The sequence below is a fragment of the Pan paniscus genome, chromosome 11 (assembly GCF_029289425.2).
Source record: "Pan paniscus chromosome 11, NHGRI_mPanPan1-v2.0_pri, whole genome shotgun sequence".
Lineage (NCBI taxonomy): Eukaryota > Metazoa > Chordata > Mammalia > Primates > Hominidae > Pan > Pan paniscus.
Window position 1 is genome coordinate 3,096,691 of NC_073260.2, and position 19,808 is coordinate 3,116,498.

General features: G+C 56.9%; 1 protein-coding gene across 1 annotated transcript in view; it reads left to right on the forward strand.

Annotated features, from left to right (window-relative positions):
- CCDC187 (coiled-coil domain containing 187) overlaps positions 1–19,808 on the forward strand; it is a 50,964-nt gene that overhangs the window by 15,116 nt on the left and 16,040 nt on the right. The window contains exons 8-14 of the mRNA XM_008970066.4: positions 1,653–2,263; positions 2,745–2,838; positions 6,591–6,703; positions 11,624–11,700; positions 12,050–12,157; positions 13,327–13,451; positions 13,585–13,676. Of these exons, the coding sequence (XP_008968314.3) occupies positions 1,653–2,263; positions 2,745–2,838; positions 6,591–6,703; positions 11,624–11,700; positions 12,050–12,157; positions 13,327–13,451; positions 13,585–13,676 (1,220 nt within the window). The remainder of the gene's footprint in view (positions 1–1,652; positions 2,264–2,744; positions 2,839–6,590; positions 6,704–11,623; positions 11,701–12,049; positions 12,158–13,326; positions 13,452–13,584; positions 13,677–19,808) is intronic.

Sequence of the window (19,808 nt, forward strand, 5' to 3'; positions counted from 1 at the left end):
TCTCTGCAGGACCCGACCCCTCCCTCTGGCTCCTTTTGGCTCCATTTTATCTTGAAGGCACTCGTTTTGGGATTCTTTCCCGGGAGTCTGGGTCACAGGGCAGCCCAGGGGCTGCATCTGTCAATGTCCAGCAAGACAAGGACGCAGGTTCTGAGTATGCTGCTGGGTGAGCGTCCCATGCTGGCCCCGCCGTGCCACCCCCTTCCCAAGGGCAGCCCCTCCCCCACTGGCCACCGTCGGGCTCCGTTTGCTTGACAGCCTCCCTAGTAGCTGGGACTCGTCGTCTTGGGCAGCTGCAGGGCCTCATCTCACTTCATCATGTCCTTGTCCTTTTTTTTCCCCACCTAAAAAATTATAGCTGGGCATGGTGGCTCCCACCTGTAATCCCAGCACTTTGGGAGGCTGAGGTGGGAGGATTGCTTGAGGCCAGGAGTTTGAGACCGGCCTGGACAACATAGTGAGACCCTATCTCTATTTTCTCCAGAACTCTTCATCTTCCCAAACTGACACTCTGTCCCCATGAAACACTAACTCTCCATCTCCTCCCCAGCCCTTGGCAGCCACCATTCTACTTCCTGTCTCTATGGATTTGCCTGTCCCAGGACCCTCACGTGAACAGGAACACGCCGTGCTTGTCCTTTTTGTTACTGAAACACCAGGGGTTTGGTCTCAGTCTTACTGCTTGCGACACAGAAGGCCAATCGCGGAGACAATGAGTATTGCCAGGGAAGAGGCTTTAATTGGGTGCCGCAGCCGAGGAGGTGGGGGCTCAGTCTCAAATCCAACTCCCTGACGGACTAAAGTTGGGGTCTTGCGTATCAGGGAAGGAATGCAGCTCCGTGCAGGAAACGGGAACTAGAGAAGGGTAAGGAAGCAAGCGTGATGAACGAGGACTCTGGCGTCTCATTGTCCAGTTGTGGTGATCTGGTGCGTTTCAGCTCCTTGATTCTATGTGGGAGGCCTGATGGTAGGTTTCCTGAGAAAGGAACTCAGGTAAGACAAATGAAACTTTCTCACATGTTAAGACCGGCCAGGCTCATTTCTATGTTTATTCAAAAGAAACCGTGAACGTGAGTTCCAGGGGACCATCGGGCCAGTTTCATTTTGTGGCTGACTTATTCTACCAAGGGTGATGTTGTAGCCTGCGTCGGAACGTCCTTCCTTTTCAGGGCTGAATACTATTCCGCCGTGTCGGTGGACCTCATTTTGCTTCTCCGTTCGTCCCTCGATGGACACTGGGTGGTTTCCACCTTCTGGCTGTTGTGAATAAGGCTGCTGTGAACATGGGTGACGTCTTTGAGACTCTGACTTCAGCTCTTCTGGGTGCGTGGCCAGAGGCAGACTTGCCAGACCCGTGGTTGTTCTATGTTTGACCAAACTGCCTCTGGCCACAGCAGGACTGTTTTACACCCCACCGGCGGTGCCTGGGATCCAGTTCCTCTGCCCCCTCGCTCACGCCTGGCCCTGTTCTTTGCGGCAGCTGTGTGGTCTGTTGTGTGGATACCGTCACCGCTTCCCTGGTCCCTGCGGACAGACACTGGGTCGGTCACAGACGCTGCTGTGACGCTCACACCTGCAAAACACGCGTGCTTTCCGTGCCCTGCTGGGGCGACCGAGCCTGAGCTGATCTGTCCGCGTCTCTCTTCCTGCAGCTTCTGCCTGTGTTTGAACAGAGCCTGGAACCATGCTGAGACCCTAGAGCCCTCAGGGATGGGGGGCCCCCAAGATGGCCGGGATGCCCCCGTGCTGCTGTCAGCTTCACCCTCTCTGGGATCCCTGGAGCTCCAGGACCTGACCACCCGCTACCTACCCCGGGGGCTGTGCATCTACCTGGACCCGAAGGAGGCTGAGCACCTGGGCACTTCCAGCTCCCTGCACCTCCGGCATAAGCAGGCGCGGCTGCAGGCGCTAGAGACCACAGCCAAAGTCCTCAAGCAGCGGGTCGATAGCCTCACTGCCAAGCTGCAGGGTGCCGAAGCGCTGGACACCGTCAGGGACCCAGCTGTGGGCCTGCTGCGCTCGTGCCCCCACAGCCTACCTGCCGCCCCCACGCTCACCACCCCCACGCTTGCCGCCCCAGCCTGCCCTGGAGCCTTGGGGCCCAACTGGGGCAGAGGGGCACCTGGGGAGTGGGTGAGCATGCAGCCCCAGCCCCTTCTGCCCCCGACCTACTTCCTGGACGGCGAGACACTGTCGTGGGGCCCCAGCTGGGAGCAACAGCAGAGTGTGAGCCCGAGGGCCCGCTGCGAGAGCAAGCCCCAAGGTAGGCCGGCACCGGGGACACGGTGACTGCTGGGTGGCCAGGGGGTCCTGTGGGCTGGGAGGGATGGAGACCCCATTTTCTCTCTGAGCCTTGGTGTCCTTTCTGGAAAGGGGGCTAGGAGGACAACAGTCCAGGGGGTCTGAGCAGCATAGTGTACGTGGGCTTTCCCACGTGGCGTGTGGTGTGTGTGGGCTCGTCCTTGTGGGATGTGTGAGCTCTCCTGTGTGGCACGTGGCACCCGCAGCAGCTGTTGCTCCTGTCTTGTTCTCTGGCCAGAAGAAGGGTGAGGCTGCTCCAGTGGCTCCTCCCCTGCTGCCTCCCTGCCCTTCCTCCAGCAGAGAGGCCTGAGGGCCAGGGAGGCTCCCACACCCCCACCCCTGTCAGGTGTGTCTCAGGCTCCTCTCCTGCTGTGATGGCTTGGGTCCCCCGTCCCGTGCTCCCGGCTGACCAGGGAGTGAAGCCAGGTGCCCTCTTCTCCGAGGTTTTCCAGAGGAGGGACACGTGGACGTGAAACCGGACAAAAGGCTACAGAGAGGTGTGGCCCCCTTCCAGGCCCTCAGCCCCTCTGCGGGGAGGTAAGACCACCTGCCCACCCGCCTGCCCACGCTCACGGGCTGCCTCTCACTTCACCCCCATGTGTCCCCGTCATGCTGGTCCAGAGGCTGCGGCCAGGGACCCGGAGCAGGTGGTGCTGGCTCGGACGCTGGCTGGGGCAGGGAAGCCCCGCGTCAGACACTCCCCCAACAAATGCCCCCTGAACTGGCTGCGGGCCTCGGGGACGCCACTGGTGCAGCTCCCTCTCGCCTGCTGCTCCAGACTGAGTGCAGGGACAGTGACTCGGGTGGTCCTTGCCATCCGGGCCCGGCGACCCCACCTGAGCTCTCAGGGCCGCCCGTCCACGGAGCCTCACACACCTTCTGGCTCCCATCCGCAGCACGGGCTGCAGCCGCCTCTGGGGCCATGTCACACAGGTACATCTGAAGCCCCTTCCCGGGGACACTGTGCCTGCCCCGCGCCCCCAGGCCCCTCTCAGCCCCAACTCCCTCCCCCTGGGGGAGCATCTGCCCTACCCCAGCGCCTGCAGCCCCAGTGAGCCCCAGGCTGAAGCGGAGCCCAGCAGGCTCGGTCCATGGGGGCTTTGCAGGTGGAAACTGAGTTACATGCTCGTGACAGAGGTTGCAGTGCACGAGGCGGCGGCTCCCTCCCGAGCACCTAAGCCTCAGCAGCAGCTGTGGCCTTGAGTCCCTCCTGGGGATTTGTGAACACGTTTGGATCTCCTCTCCTGAAAAACCCCCCTCCACACCTGCCCCCCACCAAAAATCTTCCTCCAAGCCCACCACCTGCCCAGCTGGCCTCTCGCTCTTGCTGGTGTGGGCCGGGATCCCTGTCCAGGGCCTCCTGGCCAGCAGTGCCCTCCTGGTCCCCGCGGCTCCCTGCACACTGCATACTGCCAGGCATTCTTGGGCCACTCCCGGCCACTCTCACCCCTCTGTCCTTGACGGAAGCACCCTGGGTGAGGGACCCCGGCTGGACCTGAGCAGCTGCTTCCCAGGCAGCCCCGGAACCCAGGCTCGAAAACTCAGCACCACGGGCGGGGCAAGCAGGAGGCCAGGCCGGCGGCGGTCTCTCGGGAAAGCTCTGTGCATCCTCAATGCGTGGCCAGGTCCACCAGGGACACCTAGACGTTGGCTCCCCGGACGCCAGGGCCTGGGTCATGCCACCCACCTCCACCAAGCTGTCTTCTGCTGGGTGGCCGAGGGCATGAGGGCAGACACCACGTGTAGCCCTAGGGTGGCAATGGGCACTGAAGCAGAGGGGCTGTTGCTCAGAGTCCACATGTGGGGGAAGGGGGTGCCCTCTCCCCAAGCCCAACCTTCCCTCCTTTCCCTGCCCCTCCCCTCCCCTCTCCTCCTGCTGGGACATTTCCTGGCCCGAGGTCTCCCCTGCCCATCCTTCCTAGGAAATCCCACCAGCTTCCTCTCCTGAAGCCCCCCTTGCCCTCAGGGGATGGTGGGCTTGGTGCCTGCGCCAGGGCCTTTGGGTTGTGCCCCATCTCACTCTCAACCCCACCTGCTGCCCAGGCCCAGTCCGGCCCATGGAACTGAGCCATTGTGACCAGAAGAGGGCAGCATCGGGCCAGACCTCGCCTCTGTCGCCTGCAATGCCCGGGACAACTTCTGCCCAGCCCTTGAGAAGGGGTGGGAGGCAGAGGCGGAGGCAGTGAGAATTTTTGAAAAGGTTAATTTCAGTGCCCCGGGCTCCCGGGGGACCAGCTAGATCTGTCCCCAGGGCCAGACCCAGGCTGAGGTCTCAGCGTTCCTGGCACAGCCTGGGTCCAGCCAGAGGGGCAGAGGTGCGGCCCGGGCTCCCTGTGGCGATGGCACCCAGACATTCCCATCAGGGCTGGGCACTGGACTGTGCCCTCCACCCCTACAGCCCTGCCGAGGCGGCAGAGAGACAGCAGGAGGCAGAATCATATTCATGAACCGTGGCCCGGAGGGACCCGGGCTGGTGGAGAGCAGGGATTAGGGAGAGGCTCAGAGGCTCGCTGGGCCCTGCCAAGGCTTCTGCCCCTGCTCGGGCAGCCAGGAAAGGGGCCTGGCCTGTCCGTTGCCACTCACCACTTGAGGGGCTGGAGCTTCAGGGCTGGCGCACACAGCCTCTGCTGGTTCCACCTGCTGCCATCTGGTGCGTTTCCCACGCTGAGCCTCTCAGGTACCCCAGATCCCGGCCGCCTCTCAGACTGGTTTCTTTTTTGTTTTGTTTTGTTTTTATTTTTGAGATGGAGTCTTGCTCTGTCGCCGAGGCTGGAGTGCAATGGCTTGATCTCAGCTTGCTGCAACCTCCGCCTCCCAAGTTCAAGCGATTCTCTCACCTCAGCCTCCCCAGCAGCTGGGATTACAGGCACCCGCCACCACGCCCAGCTAATTTTTGTATTTTTAGTAGAGACGGGGTTTCACCATATTGGCCAGGCTGGTCTCGAACTCCTGACCTTGTGATCTGCCCACCTCAGCCTCCCAAAGTGCTGGGATTACAGGCGTGAGCCACTGTGCCCAGCCTCAGACTGATTTCTGAGTTGGGGTGAGTCTATCCCCTCTGTCCCACGGGAGCCCAGCACTCAGTGATGGAGGCACTGGGGCTTCTAGCCCCCCAGCCCGGGTTCCAGAACACTTCTCCAGCCCTGTGCTCCCAGGTGCCATGCAGCCCCTCATGGCCTGGGCACACGTCCAGCTCCCCTGCAGCACCAGGAATGCGGGTGGGGGTTAGGAGGTGGGTCACCACCATCACCAGACCCTGCACAGCTCCTGCCCACAGCAGGTGTGAGACAAACACCTGTGGGCCCTGCGGGCTGCTGAGGGAGGGCGTGTCTACCCCCTGCCTAACAACCCCTGGGCCACAGGTGTGGGCAGCATCTTCAGCCACTCCAGTGGGTTCTGGGTCACTGTGTACCAGGAAGCACAGATGGGGGCCCTGATAAGAAATGCGAAGTGAGGTGAGCCGTGCTCACAGATGCAGGCTCAGCACATGCCCCGCCCACAAACCTGTCTCTCTCTGCACCCCAAAGACCCCTCATCCCAGTAGCACTGCCTCCCCGTGCCTGGTAGTTCTCCCTCACCACTTGGCCACCTCTGGGAGAAAGGCCAGTGGCCACACCTGGCTCCGGGCTCTGTCAGCCTTGTGTGCTGGCCAGCTTGACTGGGGGCAGGTGTGTGGGTCCAGCTGTACCTGCCTCCATGGTCACAGCCCGGGTGCTCCCCAGATAGGTTGCCCTGCAGTCTCCAGTGCCAGCCTTGAGCAGTGGGGTGAGGGTCACAGCTGATGCGTGACCCCGTTCTGCTCTGGGCCTGGTGGGCAGTGCCCTTAGTAGATGGCAGAGATGGTCCCGATGACCACGCTGGCTGGGAAGACTCTGATCTTGGCCCTGGGGACTAACGGTGGCCATGGAAGCTGACCGTGCACACCCCTGTTCCCCCTGGGGTCCGAGTGCAGAGCTCCCAGCAGCCAGGCTTGGCGCCAACGCTTCCCAGATGTGGGCTGGTGGCCTCACCTCAGCCCACGCCACCACGCTGGGACATATGCTCAGGCCCCACCTGCTCACCCCTGCCTCCCGCTCACCCCTGCCTCCTGGCTCCCAGGCCTCAGGCCCTTCCCCCGCCAGGCTTTTGGCCCTTGGGTCCCACCCTGGGCACACTGTTGGGGGTCTGAGAGCTGCTCCAGGCCACGGGAGCCCAGGTTCCTGCTCAATGAGGGGCTGTCCCCCGGATCTCCCTGCCTCCTGTCTCCTCCATGGGCCTGGCCCTGCCACACGTGTGCCTGTGTCTTCCAGCTCATATGCGGGCCCAGCCACGCTGCACCCTATCTGGGGCTCCCTGGGACTGGAGGAGACGCCGTCGGTCGGAGGGGCAGATTCTATGGCGCCCTGCACCCCCTGGAGCTGCGGTAAGGGCGACCCTGCGGACAGGCCCTGGGCTGGCTGGTCGGGTGGCCGGGACATCCACCGAGAACCCCTTCCACTGCCTAGCACTCGAGCTTGGCCCTACGGGGTAGAGAAATCCTTTTCCACGTGGAGAGCATCCACGCCTCATTATTAAAGGTTTTGGAGGCTTTCGGGACCCTCTGCGTGCTCTGTGCTCGCCACACCTGCAGTGATGGGCCCTCGGTGGATGAGACCCACGTGCTTATTTCATGACAGCCATGCCCCGTGCTGCTGGGCCCAGCCCACCTCCTAGGGCGCTTCCTTACAGTCCCATCAGCTCGGATTCGACTTTTTCTTCTGCTACTGAGTGTTTTCATCCGGGGTTTCCAACGAGCAGTGCCCACTGCCTGGTGCCCAAGGGACCCAGCAGCTGCTGAAGCCCTGGGCTTGAGGGCCTCGTGCTGGCGTGGGCTGCGCTGTAGGACCCTCCTGGCTGGGGGGCTTGGCAGGGCAGCTGGAGGGGCTGGTGCAGCCATGGGAACTGAGTGTGGACTCAGAAGTGGGGGACCCCCGTTTGCCGCTTCATCATTGTCTGTTGATTTTCTTCAAAAGAACAGGTTTTGAGCATTGGAGTAAAACACATTCATGTCTGGCTGGGGGAGAGATGGTGGGAGGGTGCATTCTGAGTGAATGGGGGCCCCCATCCAACCCCTAACCCTGGACCACCACCCCAGAGCAGCCCCAGATACAACCTGCACCCTCCTCGGCTGGCAGTGGGGAGGCCTGAGGAAGGCCTGGGGGAGTGGGCGGAGCCCCAGGTGTTCCTGCTGCAGGGCCAGTGCCAGGGGGAGGAGAAGGGTTCCAGTCCTGGGCTGGGTTCAAAGCCTTGGGCTGGAGCCCTCCTGGAGGCTGCTTCCCAGCTGTGGGGCTTGGGAGTGCTCATCGGGTCCTCCCCAACTGACAGCATCCTCCCAGGGCCCTGGAGCCACACCTGGCAGCTTCAGGGAAGCTGTTCTCTGTGGACCAGCAGAGAGGGTCCTGTGTGTGTGTGCACATGCATGTGTGTGTGCATGCTTGCTTGTGTGTATGGAGGGGAGGGCTTGTCGGGCTCACACCTGGAGCCCTCTGAGGGAGGAAGGGTCTGCGTCTTCCCCACCCCGGCCCCTCCCCTGGGAGACTCTCCCAGTCTCCAGGGTGTGGGAGCCTCTGCAGCCCTGGTATGCACCTGCCCCTTCCTTCCACACACACCCTCTGAGCATCGCTGCCTGCCTGGCACTGAGAGAGCAGGCCCCGGCCCTTACAGTGCCTGTGTTTCAGGGAAAGTGGGCAGTAAGAAGATGAGCAAGTGAGGATACACAGTGTGTGGGATCTGAGGCATGAGTGCCAAGGCGAGAATTCAACAGGAAGAGGCAGAAAGCACATGTGCCGGTGGGGCGGGGTGGCAGTTCAGAGCCAGGAAGGCCCCCGTGGGCCTCTGGCCTTGGTTGTTTATGCTGTCGTAACAGAATCCCAGAGACCGGATGATTTATAATGACCAGAAATGTATTGGCTCACAGTTCTGGAGTCTGGGAAGTCCAAGAACAAGATGCCGGTGTCTGGCAAGGGCCTTCTTGCTGCATCAACACAGAGAGGAAGGCAGGAGGGCGAGATGGGGAGAGGGCAAGAAGGAGAGAGGACAACAGGGGGTGGGACTCTTCCTTTTATAGTGAACCTGCACCCACAATGATGGCACTCATCCATTCACGAGGGTGGAACCCTCATGGCTGAATCGCCTTGTGGCTGAATTGCCGCCTCATGGCTGAATTGCCTTGTATTTCAACATGAGGAGGGACAAATGTTCAAACCATAGCAGCACCTTTCCTCTTCCCAGAAAGTGCAGCCCAGGGAGGTACAGCAAGCTTCCCAGGGTGCCCAGGTATGGGCTGGGATGGGGCTCCGTTCTCCCACTGCTGGATTTGCTGACCACCCTTCCTGAAGGCTGGATGGGCAGGGGCTGGCTGCTGTGAGTCACAGACAGTTCCAATGGCTGCAGGACAGCCACCTCTTGGCCAGGATCTCCCAAGGGGCTGAGGTCAGAGACAGGCTCTGCCTCCTCCTTGGAAGGGGCAGCCTGAAGGGGCAGTTTTTACCCCTATACCTCATTCACCATCCTATGGGCAGAAGGTGCAGTAGCCCCAGGGGGACAGGCAACAGGAGTCTGTTGGGTCTAGCTTTTATGACTGGAGGCAGCACTGTCCGAGAGAATCTTCTAGACATAAACACTTCCACCAGAGCTGTCCAATGGAACCTTCTAGACTTAAACACCCAGACCAGAACTGTCCAGTGAAACCCAGACTTAAACACCCAGACCAGAGCTGTCCAGTGGAAACTTCTAGACTTAAACACCCAGACCAGAGCTGTCCAATGGAACCCTCTAGACTTAAACACGCAGACCAGAGCTGTCCAATGGAATCTTCTAGACTTAAACACCCAGACCAGAGCTGTCCAATGGAATCTTCTAGACTTAAACATGTAGACTAGCTCTGTCCAATGGAACCTTCTAGACTTAAACAGACCAGAGCTGTCCATGGAACCTTCTAGATTTAAACACCTAGACCTGACCTGTCCAATGGAAGCTTCTAGACTTAAACATGTAGACTAGCTCTGTCCAGTGGAACTTTCTAGACTTAAACAGGTACACCACATTGTCCACCAGAACCTTCTGCAATGAGGGAAATGTTCCGGATTCTGAGTTGTACAATATGGTAGCCACCAGCCACATGTGGCTGTCAAGCCATGAAATGTGGCCAATGTGACTGAAGAGTGGCATTTTATGTTTTATTTTCTGTTAATTTAAGTTTAAATGTAAACAGTGGGTGTGGCTGCCAGCCGCCATGTTGGACAGCAGGGCCCTGGCTCTCAAACTCCACAGCCCCCACTGAGGGCAGGGGTCCTGTCAGCCTCATTCTGGTTTGAGGCTGTGACTCCCCAGGACCCAAGCCACATGACTGAGAACGTAGCTAGTTAACATCATCACTACCAGCAGTGACCGCAGCTGCCATGTGCCAAGATCTGTCAAACTGTCCCATTGCATCCTCACAGCTACCAGGGACTTTGGGGTGGCACGTGGGGCTAGACTTTTGGGGCTCCTCACCCATTGCTAGAGGAGTCAGGGCACTCATTGGGGTGACTCCTACAGTCTCTGTCCAGCCAGGACCGTGCCCAGCTCGGGGATGGCTCGCTTTCTCCTGGGTCACAGCTCAGAGCTCAGGAACAAACAGCTCATGTCCCCCCATGTCCCCTGATCTGTTGGGTGCTGACATGGCCGGTGATGACCAGGACTCCCCCTCCTCAGGCCACAGCTGGGAGATCTGTGGGGGCCGCAGGACTGTGGGGCTCCCAGGAGCCGGAGGGGCATTTGGTGGGGCTGGGGCCCCTTCTCTGGCTTCAGCCTCTCTCAGGGCCATGAAACAAAAGCAAAGGATGGTTTCTTCCCTTTGCAAAAAAGGAATTTCAGCTCAGAGCAGACGCCTGAACCCAAACAAAGAAGTGTAAGAGTGTCTTCACTTCCCATCATAACCAGTTAGATGGGGGCCACGGGGGTGACCCCGAATGCTCAGTGCATGCCAGGTGGCCAGGCGCCCCTGCTGCTCACCCTGTCTCGGTGCTTTGGGGTGTCCTCTGCTGCTGTGGAAATGCCCAGGAACTGGCTTAGCTGTGGTTCATGGCTGAGCTGCTCCGTTCCGGGAAGGCGAGCAGTCCACTGGAGGAGCTGCCGGTTCTGGGACAGTTGGAGTGGGGATCCTGGTCTTGGCTCCATCCATACACCAGCCAACAGTGACCAAGGCGCTCATCCACAAGCCACCACGAGGGCCCCACCATCTGCAGACCCCATTGCATGCAGCACCTCCTGGTGGCAGCCTCTGTGGGGCCAGGAGCTCCAACAGCATTCAGAGTCAGAGCTGGGACTTGGGGCCACCAAGGAGAAAGGGAAGCCCCCTCCGCTGCTGCTGGGGACTTCACCATCCAAGGAAGAGGCTGAGGTTTTCATACCCAGGCTCTGGACCAATCCCAGAAATTCCCAGGAGAGCCCTGGACTTGTGCCAGGTGCTTACGTCACCACCCACCCTATGAGCACCCACCCACCCCCTCAGCACTTGCCCACCCCCTCAGCACCCACTCACCCCGTCAGCACCCACCCACCCTGTGAGCACCCACCCACCCCCTCAGCACCCGCCCACCCCATCTGCACCCACTCACCCCCTCAGCACCCACCCACCCTGTGAGCACCCACCTGCCCTGTCTGTACCCACTTACCCCCTCAGCACCCACCCACTCTGTCAGCACCCACCCACCCCATCAGCACCCACCCACCCCGTTCACACCCACCCCGTCATCACCCACCCACCCTAGCCACACCATCAGCAGCAGCTTCTACCTGCTGAGTGCACAGCCAGCCTGTACCAAACTATCTCCTTGGACCCTCACGCAAGGGAAGGAGGAACCTCTGTGTCCCCACTGGGCTCTGACTGACAAGTGATTTGTTCAAGGTCACATGGCAAATGCATGACAGACCCGGTCTGTCTGGGGGCAAAGCCCATGTCCTGGGCCTCCACCCTCCCCACAGACTCCTGCCATCCATCCTGGAGTTGGTCCTGGCCGGGGTCAGGCAGAGCCAGCCTTAGCAGGGACGAGGAGATGCAGCGGGTCTCCGTGTCCTTCTGTGGGGCTGCAGCCCTCCCAGCCCTTCCTCGACGTGCAGGGCAGGGGCTCTTGTTGATGGAGTTGATGCCAGCTGGGCTCAGGACTCAGGCCACCTGCACTCCTGGCCTCTGTGCCTCAGTTTCCCTGCAGGTGGAGAGGCTGTATTAACCCGTCATGCCATGGTGCACCAAGGCAGCGGCGAGGGGAGGCCGGGAGAGCGGCCTGGGCCACTCAGCTGTCCCCCCTCCATGGTTCCACAGGTCAGCAGGAGGATCCATGTGTGAGATGCCTTCCCAACACCCAGCAGAAGACCTCCAGCTTTCTGGATTCTCTGAAGGTTTGCCCAAGGCCGATGACAGCTGGGTCCCCTTTCTGCTAGGTGGTGAGCCGGGAGCAGCCTCTGTCTCCCAGAGGCCAAGCAGAAGTGGCACTAATGTGCAGACTATAGAATTTAGAAACAGAGTGGCCGGGTGAGAGGGAGGGGAGCATGCAGGTGGGAGGAACAGACAGAGGGTGCCTGGCCTTCCCGGGCTGATGGGGAAGCCCCTGGCAGGGAGAGAAAGTCGGTGGGCTGGAGGGAGGGGCCCTGCCCAGACATAGGATCCCTTGGGGTGACCCCCGAGGAAGGGGCCCACCCTCCCTGGCTGGGGGCAGCAGGAACCTTGAGCTGTGGGCTCTCCCTGCAGCTGGACCAGCAGAAGCAGGCGTTGGCCCTCCTGCGGCAGCGGGCAGAGCTAGAGGCCTGGGAGACACAGCAGACCCTGGATGGGCTGCTCTTCAGGAGGCGGCTGGAGGTAGCAGCCGCTTGCCACAGGGGGAGCCCCTGTCTCTGCAGGAGGTTGGGTGGGAAGGTCAGTCACACTGGGAAGGAATGCGGAGACTTCCATAGGAACAATGGGCGCCCCTCGTCAAGAGGAGGCAAGCCAGAGGCTAGAGCTCCCTTTAAAGCAAAGTCTCTATGCAGAAACAGGAGGTTTCAGCCACGTGTGTCCTGGGGGCGCTGGCACTGGGGGGTGCCCCAGCGGGAACCAGAGCTGGGTCACAGATGGCCATTGGAGCCTCCCACCTGTCCGTGTCCCAGGCTCGGTAGGCCCCTGAGCCCTGGGCTCTCCATGGGAGCATGCAACCCAAAATGCATGTGGTGCTTACACCCCCGGCAGGTCTCTTGCCAGACAGGAAGGAGCTTAGTGTCTCCTGAGCCACCTCTGCCGGGCCGTCCTGCACCAATAGTGTCCCCTCCGAAAGGCAGCTCCTACTGCCCGGGGTGGCTCAGCACCTGCCCCATGAGGGGACAATGTCACCCAGTCCGAGGAGCGGTGACCCTGGCAGGGGATTGATCGGGCGGCTGACGGCTGTGACCTGGCTGGAGGGGATAAACCTTCTGGGAGGTGGACCTTTCTTCTGTGTTTGGTTCAGGGGTCGATGGTGGGAAGTACATCCACGGTACATGTTGGGGGACATCTCCAGGAGAGTGATGGAAGTATGTGCGTGCACACGTGTGGGTGTGTGTGCATGTGTGTGTGTGTGTGGGAGTACACATACAGGCAGCCTCAGACCGACAGCAACACAGACACCCTGCCCTGTGTCCCTGCCTGTTCCCTCCCTGCTCCCCGCATCACAGGATTTGCTCCCCTCCTGTGCCTGGCCTCCCAGCACCCCCAGCCGGGACCGGAGCTGGGGTTTCCTTCCCACCCGTCTCCATGCAGCTGGCCCCCCAGCTCCCAAACCCTCCAGCCCTGGCGGGGCACTGGCCACCCCTGCTTCCTTGCAGTGGCCTCTCTGGGAGGCAGAAGGGGGCTGTCGGCCCCACTTGCAGGATGACAGACAGGCCCCTGAGGTTGGAGACTTGCCCACCTTCAGGCTCCTCTTTGGGACTGGGCTTGGCCTGACCGCCCTGACCCAATGCCCACAATTGTGGAGCCGCCTCCTGCATTCTCCGCAACACACCTCCCACTCCTCACAGCAGCTGATGGAGAGACACTCGACCCAGGCCAGGCCAGAGGAGGCATTGAAGCTGGAGCAGCCTCCGATGTGCAAGGACCGAGAGCCGACCACAGCCTCTCAGAGCACAGGGATGGCCACACCCAGGTGAGGTCGGGGGCTGGGGCTGGCCACCCCCTCCCAATGTGGAAATGCAGGTTGCAGAGTCTCTGGGCACAGGCAGTGGGGTGGGCACTGTGGGCGCTGGTGCCAAGTCTCCCGGGCATGTCCTCACCTGTAGGTCACACCCGCCTCTGGACACAGATGCTGCCACGTCCTCCCAGGGTCCCGAGGACAGGCCAGAGAATGTGGTGGCCAAGCCAGCTTCTGCAGGTGACAGTGTCTTCAAAACCCCACCCAGGCCTGGAGGCAGGCAGAGCCCTCGGCCAGTGTGAACCCGAGATGGGGGAACCGAGGCAGGTGCACAACAGGGAGGCCCAGAGGGCTACAGTGGCTGCCTAAGGCCATGCAGAGCGGAGCTGGGATCTGCAGCCAGGTCTGTCTGACTCCAGCACTTGCGTGACTGACCCTCGGGCAGCCCTAGCCCCTGGCATCGCTTGAGCCCGGGGAACTGGGTTAGACAGCTGGCGGATACCATCTCCACCCACCCAGCCTTGGGGAGCTGAGTCAGGATCTCAGCAGGAAAGCTTCCCTAGAGCTGGGGGACCAGCCTGACACGAAGGGAGGTCCGCAGCCCAGGGAGGGTGAATGCGGCAGCTCGGCCAGGTGAGCACAGGCTGCTGTCGGCCTTGCTTTGGGACAGAGGGTCTCAGCTCCTCTGAGCTGGCATGACCTCCAGGCTGGCCTCCAGGTGGCTGCCATCTCCTGGAAGCCTGGGTACAACCTGTCTCGGCATCTTCGGGAACAGGAACCCTTCCCTGGTTCCAGGCCCGTTGATACGCCCACCTCCACTCCTTTGAGCGGCTTTCCCTGGTGAGAAAGCTCTCTGCACAGCCTCCCCAGCGTGGGCTGCACAGAAACCTGGTCCAGACTCCCCTCCCGTGTGATGTGTGTCAGCGAACAAGGAAGGGTCTGCGTGCAGGTTGTAGGGATGGCGCGGCAAGACCACCACAAGGTGATTTCAGCCCTCAGTGTGATCATGGCAGATGCGGTGACTTCCCAGCTGGCCACAGTCACCCCATCTCCAGGCTTGGCACCTGCTGTGCATTCCTAGTTTAACTTCATTGTATTCACAAAACACATCTGTGTGAACCTCGTAATGTCCAGACTTAGGTTTTGGCCTGGAAGACAGTCTACGTCAGTGGGTGCTCCTTGGAAACAATGTCTATTCTGTTGTTGCTGGGGGGAGTGTCCTGTAGTAACACTTAGATCAAGTTGGTGGATCACGCTCTTCAAATCTACTGCATCTTGGATTTTCTGCCTAACATTCCTATCGATGAATAAGAGACTGGAATTGAAGTATCACATTGCAATTTGCCGAGTTCTCCTTGCAGTTCTACCAGGTTTCGCTTCGTGTATTCTGAAGCTCTGACATCAGGCCCATAAACACTCAGGATCACTATGTGCTCTTGATGAACTCACCCCTCTATCATGATGCAATAATCCTCTTATCCGCAGCAGTATCCTTTGCTCCAGAGGTGATTTTGTCTGATATTAATACAGCCACTCCGGCTCTCCTTCAACGGGTGTTTCATGGTATCTCCACTGCCATCCTTTTACTTTCCATTTATTTGCATCTTTGTATTTGAAGTGTGTTTCTTACAGGCAGCATAGAGTTGGATCTTGCTTAAAAAAATCAATCTGGCAATCTCTGCCTTTTAATTGAGGTGCTTACACTATTCACATTGATGTGATGACGGACGTGGTTAGGTTTGAGTCTCACCTGGTTATTTTTCTTTTGTTCTATCTGTCCTTTATTTTCTTCTTCCACTTAGTTTCTGCCTCCCTTCGGATTAAGCAATGTTTTTTATGATTCCATTTTATCTCCATTGTTGGCTCAGGAGCTATAACTCTATTATTTTAGTGGCTGCTTTAGGATTTATAATAGTATATACAGTTGACCACTTCACTTATAGTACAAGGCCAATTCTTCTTTCCTGGCCTTTAAGTTATTGTTGTCATGAATTTTATTTTAAATGTTTTGTTTGTTTTTTGAGATGGGGGTCTCACTGTGTCACCCATGCTGGAGTGCAGTGGTGAGATCTCGGCTCACTGCAACCTCTGCCTTCTGGGCTCAAGCAATCCTCCTTCCTCAGCCTCCCAAGTCGCTGGGACCACAGGCATGCACCACCACCCCAAGCTGGTTGTTTTTGTTTTTTTTTTCTTGAGACAGAGTTTGCTCTTGTTGCCCAGGCTGGAGTGCAAAGGTGCGATCTTGGCTCACTGCAACCTCCACCTTGCAGGTTCAAGCGATTCTCCTGCCTCAGGCTCCTGAGTAGCTGGGGTTACAAGTGTGCACCACCACGCCCAGCTAATTTTTGTATTTTTAGTAGAGACGGGGTTTCACCATGTTGGCCAGGCTGGTCTCGAAGTCCTGACCTCAGGTGATCCACCTGCCTCGATCTCCCAAAGTGCTGGGATTACAGGCGTGAGCCACCACGCCCGGCCATTTTTGTATTTTTTTGTAGAGATGGGGTTTTGCCATGTTGCCCAGGCTTATTTTAAATGTTTTATAAACTCTGCGATACATTGTTATCATTTTGTTTAAACAGCCAATTATCTTGTTAAAAGTTTTAAATAATATATGTGTTTATATTTACATCTGCACATAGTCGTCATTTTACCATTTCTGGTGCTCTCCATTGCTTCCGGTAGATGTAGATTTCTAACCCGCATCCTTTTCCTTCTGCTGGAAGGATTTCCCTTAGCATTTCTGGTGGTGCGTGTCTGCTGGTGTCTTTAGCTTTTGGATGTCTAAGGACACCTTCATCTCATCTCTGTTTTTGATGTACTCTTTCCTGGGCATAGAATTCTAGGTGCAGTTTTTCCCTTCAGTACTTTGAAGACATTGCTCCATTGTCTTCTTGCTTGCATTGTTTGTGACAAGAAATTGATTGCCATTCTTCTTGGTTCGTCAGTACATCACCGTGTCTTTGTTTCTCTGGCTGCTTTTGACTTTCTCAGCCAGGCGTGGTGGCTCACGCCTGGAATCCCAGCACTTTGGGAGGCCCAGGCAGGTGGATCACGAGGTCAGGAGATCAAGACCATCCTGGCTAACATGGTGAAACCCCATCTCTACTAAAAATACAAAAAATTATCCAGATGTGGTGGCGGGTGCCTGTAGTCCCAGCTACTCGGGAGGCTGAGGCAGGAGAATGGCGTGAACCCAGGAGGCGGAGCTTGCACTGAGCCGAGATCGCACCACCGCACTCCAGCCTGGCTGACAGAGTGAGACTCCGTCTCAAAAAAAAAAAAAAAGACTTTCTCTTTGTTACTGGTTTTGAGCAATTTTATTATGATGTCCTTTGTTATTGTTATTCTTCATTTTTTTATTTTTATTTTTTGAGACAGAGTCTCGCTCTGTTGCCCAAGCTGGAGTGCAATGGCACAATCTTGGCTCACTGCAACCTCTGCGTCTCAGGTTCAAGCGATTCTCCTGCCTCAGCCTCCCAAGTAGCTGGGATTACAGGCACCCACCACCACACCCGGCTAATTTTTGTATTTTTGTAGAGACAGGATTTCACCATGTTGGCCAGGCTGGTCTTGAACTCCTGACCTGAGGTGATTTGCCCACCTCAGCCTCCCAAAGTGCTGGGATTATAGGCAGGAGCCACCACGCCCAGCCCATATTTCTTGTCCTCCGGGTTTGTTGAGATTCTTCGACCTGTGGATTTTTCATTTTCTTCATATTTGGAAATAGTTCAGCCACTATTTGTTCAAATATCTTTTTGCTCCTCTTTCTCTCACCTCTCCTTCAGGGACTCCAATTATGTGGGCAGAAGATTACCCAGGTGCCGAGGCAAGAGACTGAAGGTACAAACTGTTTCAGTATAATAAAGAAAATAGTTAGAACAAGAATAGTTATATTACAAATTAGATATAGAGATGATCATGGACAATTATCAATCATTAGGATAAACATTATTAACCATTTAGCTTTTAATATTACTCTTTGTTGCATTACAAATATAACGTAGGGATAACCGGTGGGTATAGCATCAGGTGCTGAAGGGACATTGTGAGAAGTGACCTGGAAGGTAAGAGGTGAGGCCTCTGTCACACCCGCATAAGGGCCGCTTGAGGGCTCCTTGGTCAAGCGGTAACGCCAGTGTCTGGGAAGGCACCTGTTACTTAGCCGACCGTGAAAGGGAGTCTCCTTTCCTTGGAGGAGTCAGGGAACGCTCTGCTCCACCAGCTTCTTGTGGGAGGTTGGATATTATCCAGGCCTGCCCCCAGTCATCCGGAGGCCTAAACCCCTCCCTGTGGTGCTTCAGTGGTCACCCTCCTTGTCTACTTTCATGTTCCTCCCATACTCCTGGTTCCTCTTTAAAGTTCGTAGTAGATAGCAGAAGAAGAAATAGTGGAAGTCTTAAAGTCTGTGATCTTTCTTATAGCGCACAGAAGAAAACGCTGATGTATGCTGCCTTCCGTCTCTGCTTCGGCTACCTAAAAGGGAAGGGCCCCCTGTCCTATGATCACGTGACTTGCTTGACCTTTTTAATCACTTGGACGACTCAGTCTCCTTACCCTACCCCCTTGTCTTGTATACAATAAATATGAGCGTGCCCAGCCATTGGGGGCCACTACCTGTCTCCGCTTCTTGATGGTAGTGGTCCCCCGGGCCCAGCTGTTTTCTCTTTATCTCTTTGCCTTGTGTCTTTATTTCTTACGATCTCTCATCTCCGCACACGGGGAGAACACCTGCTAAGCCCCGTAGGGCTGGAGCTTACACAATTACGCATATATTAGGCCACTTGAAGTTGTGAGCTTACTGAAGCTCTTTGTATTCTTTTATTCTTTTTCTTCTCTGTTTCCTTTTGGATAGTTTCTATTGCTATATCTTCCAGTTCGTTCATCTCTCCTTCTGCAGTGTCTAGTCTGCCCTTCATCCCATCCAGTGTGTTTTTCATCTCAAGTGTTTTAATTTTCATCAGTTTACACATTCCATTTGGATCTTTTCGTTTTATATCCTCTGTGGCTCTACTTAACATCTTAACATATGGGATACAGTTATGAAACTTCTAATGTCCTTCTCTGCCAATCCTCACACCCACGTCAAGCCTGGGATAGTGTTAATAAATTATCCTGCTCATTATGGGTTGTGTTTTCTGGTTTCTTTGTATATCTTCTGGGCCCTGTGAATTTTACCTTGCTGAATGCTAGATATTTTTGTATTCTTGTAAACATTCCTTTTTTTTTTTTATTTTTTCTTTTGAGACAGTCTCACTCTGTCGCCAGGCTGGAGTGCAGTGGCGCAATCTCAGCTCACTGCAACCTCCACCACCCAGGTTCAAGCAATTCCCCTGCCTCAGCCTCCCAAGTAGCTGGGACTACAGGCGCCCGCCACCACGCCCAGCTAATTTTTTGTATTTTAGTAGAGACGGGGTTTCACCATGTTGGCCAGGATGGTCTCCATCTCCTGACCTCGTGATCCACCCACCTTGGCCTCCCAAAGTGCTGGGATTACAGGCGTGAGCCGCCACACCGGCCCCTATAAACATTCTTAAGCTTTCTTCGGGACTGCAGTTATTTGGAAGTAATTTGGTCCTTTCAGACTTTTCATTAATAGTGTGTCAGGTCGATCTGGAACAGTGCTCAGCCTGGGGCTAATCATTTCTGACAGTCAAGGCAAGAACGTTCCGTATACACTGCCTGCCCAGTGACCTGGGAGTCCTGAGGTCCTCCAGCCTGACTACTGGAAACAGGCGTAATTACCAGGCTTCCAGTCCCCCGGAACGCTTCTGTCCCAGCATCTGGTAGCTTCTTGACAAGCATTCATCCATCAGTTCCCTACTGAATACTCCAGAGGGACACTTGATAGATCTCAGAGGTCCTCTCTCTGTGCGACTCTCTCCTCTCTGACACTCTGCCCCCACAAACTCCAGCTGCCTTGGTCCTCCCAGACTCTCTGTCTCCTCTACCCAGGGAGTCCTCCAGCTCAGCCAGCTTCCCCTCCCTCACCATAGCCTGGCAACTCTCTGAGGCAGTGAGCGGTGAGCATCGCAGGTCTCCTCCCCTCCTTTGTTTTCTGTCTCTCAGGGATCACTGTGCTATGTTGCCTCAAGTCCAGTGCCTGGAAAACGGTTATTTCATATGTGTGTGTGAAAAAATATATATATATATGTATACACACACATATCTCTATATAATATAAACACACATATGTGTGTGTCTATTTACGTGATTTTTTCAGTTGTTGCAGATGGGATGGCAAAGCCAAAATCCAGTCCCTTTTGCTCTGTCTTTGGTGGGAGGGAACGTCCTTAAGGATCGCTTGAAGTACAGGCTCCTTTTTCCATCACTCAGAACAGAAGCGTGACCAGCAGAGGTCGGCAGCAGGTCAGC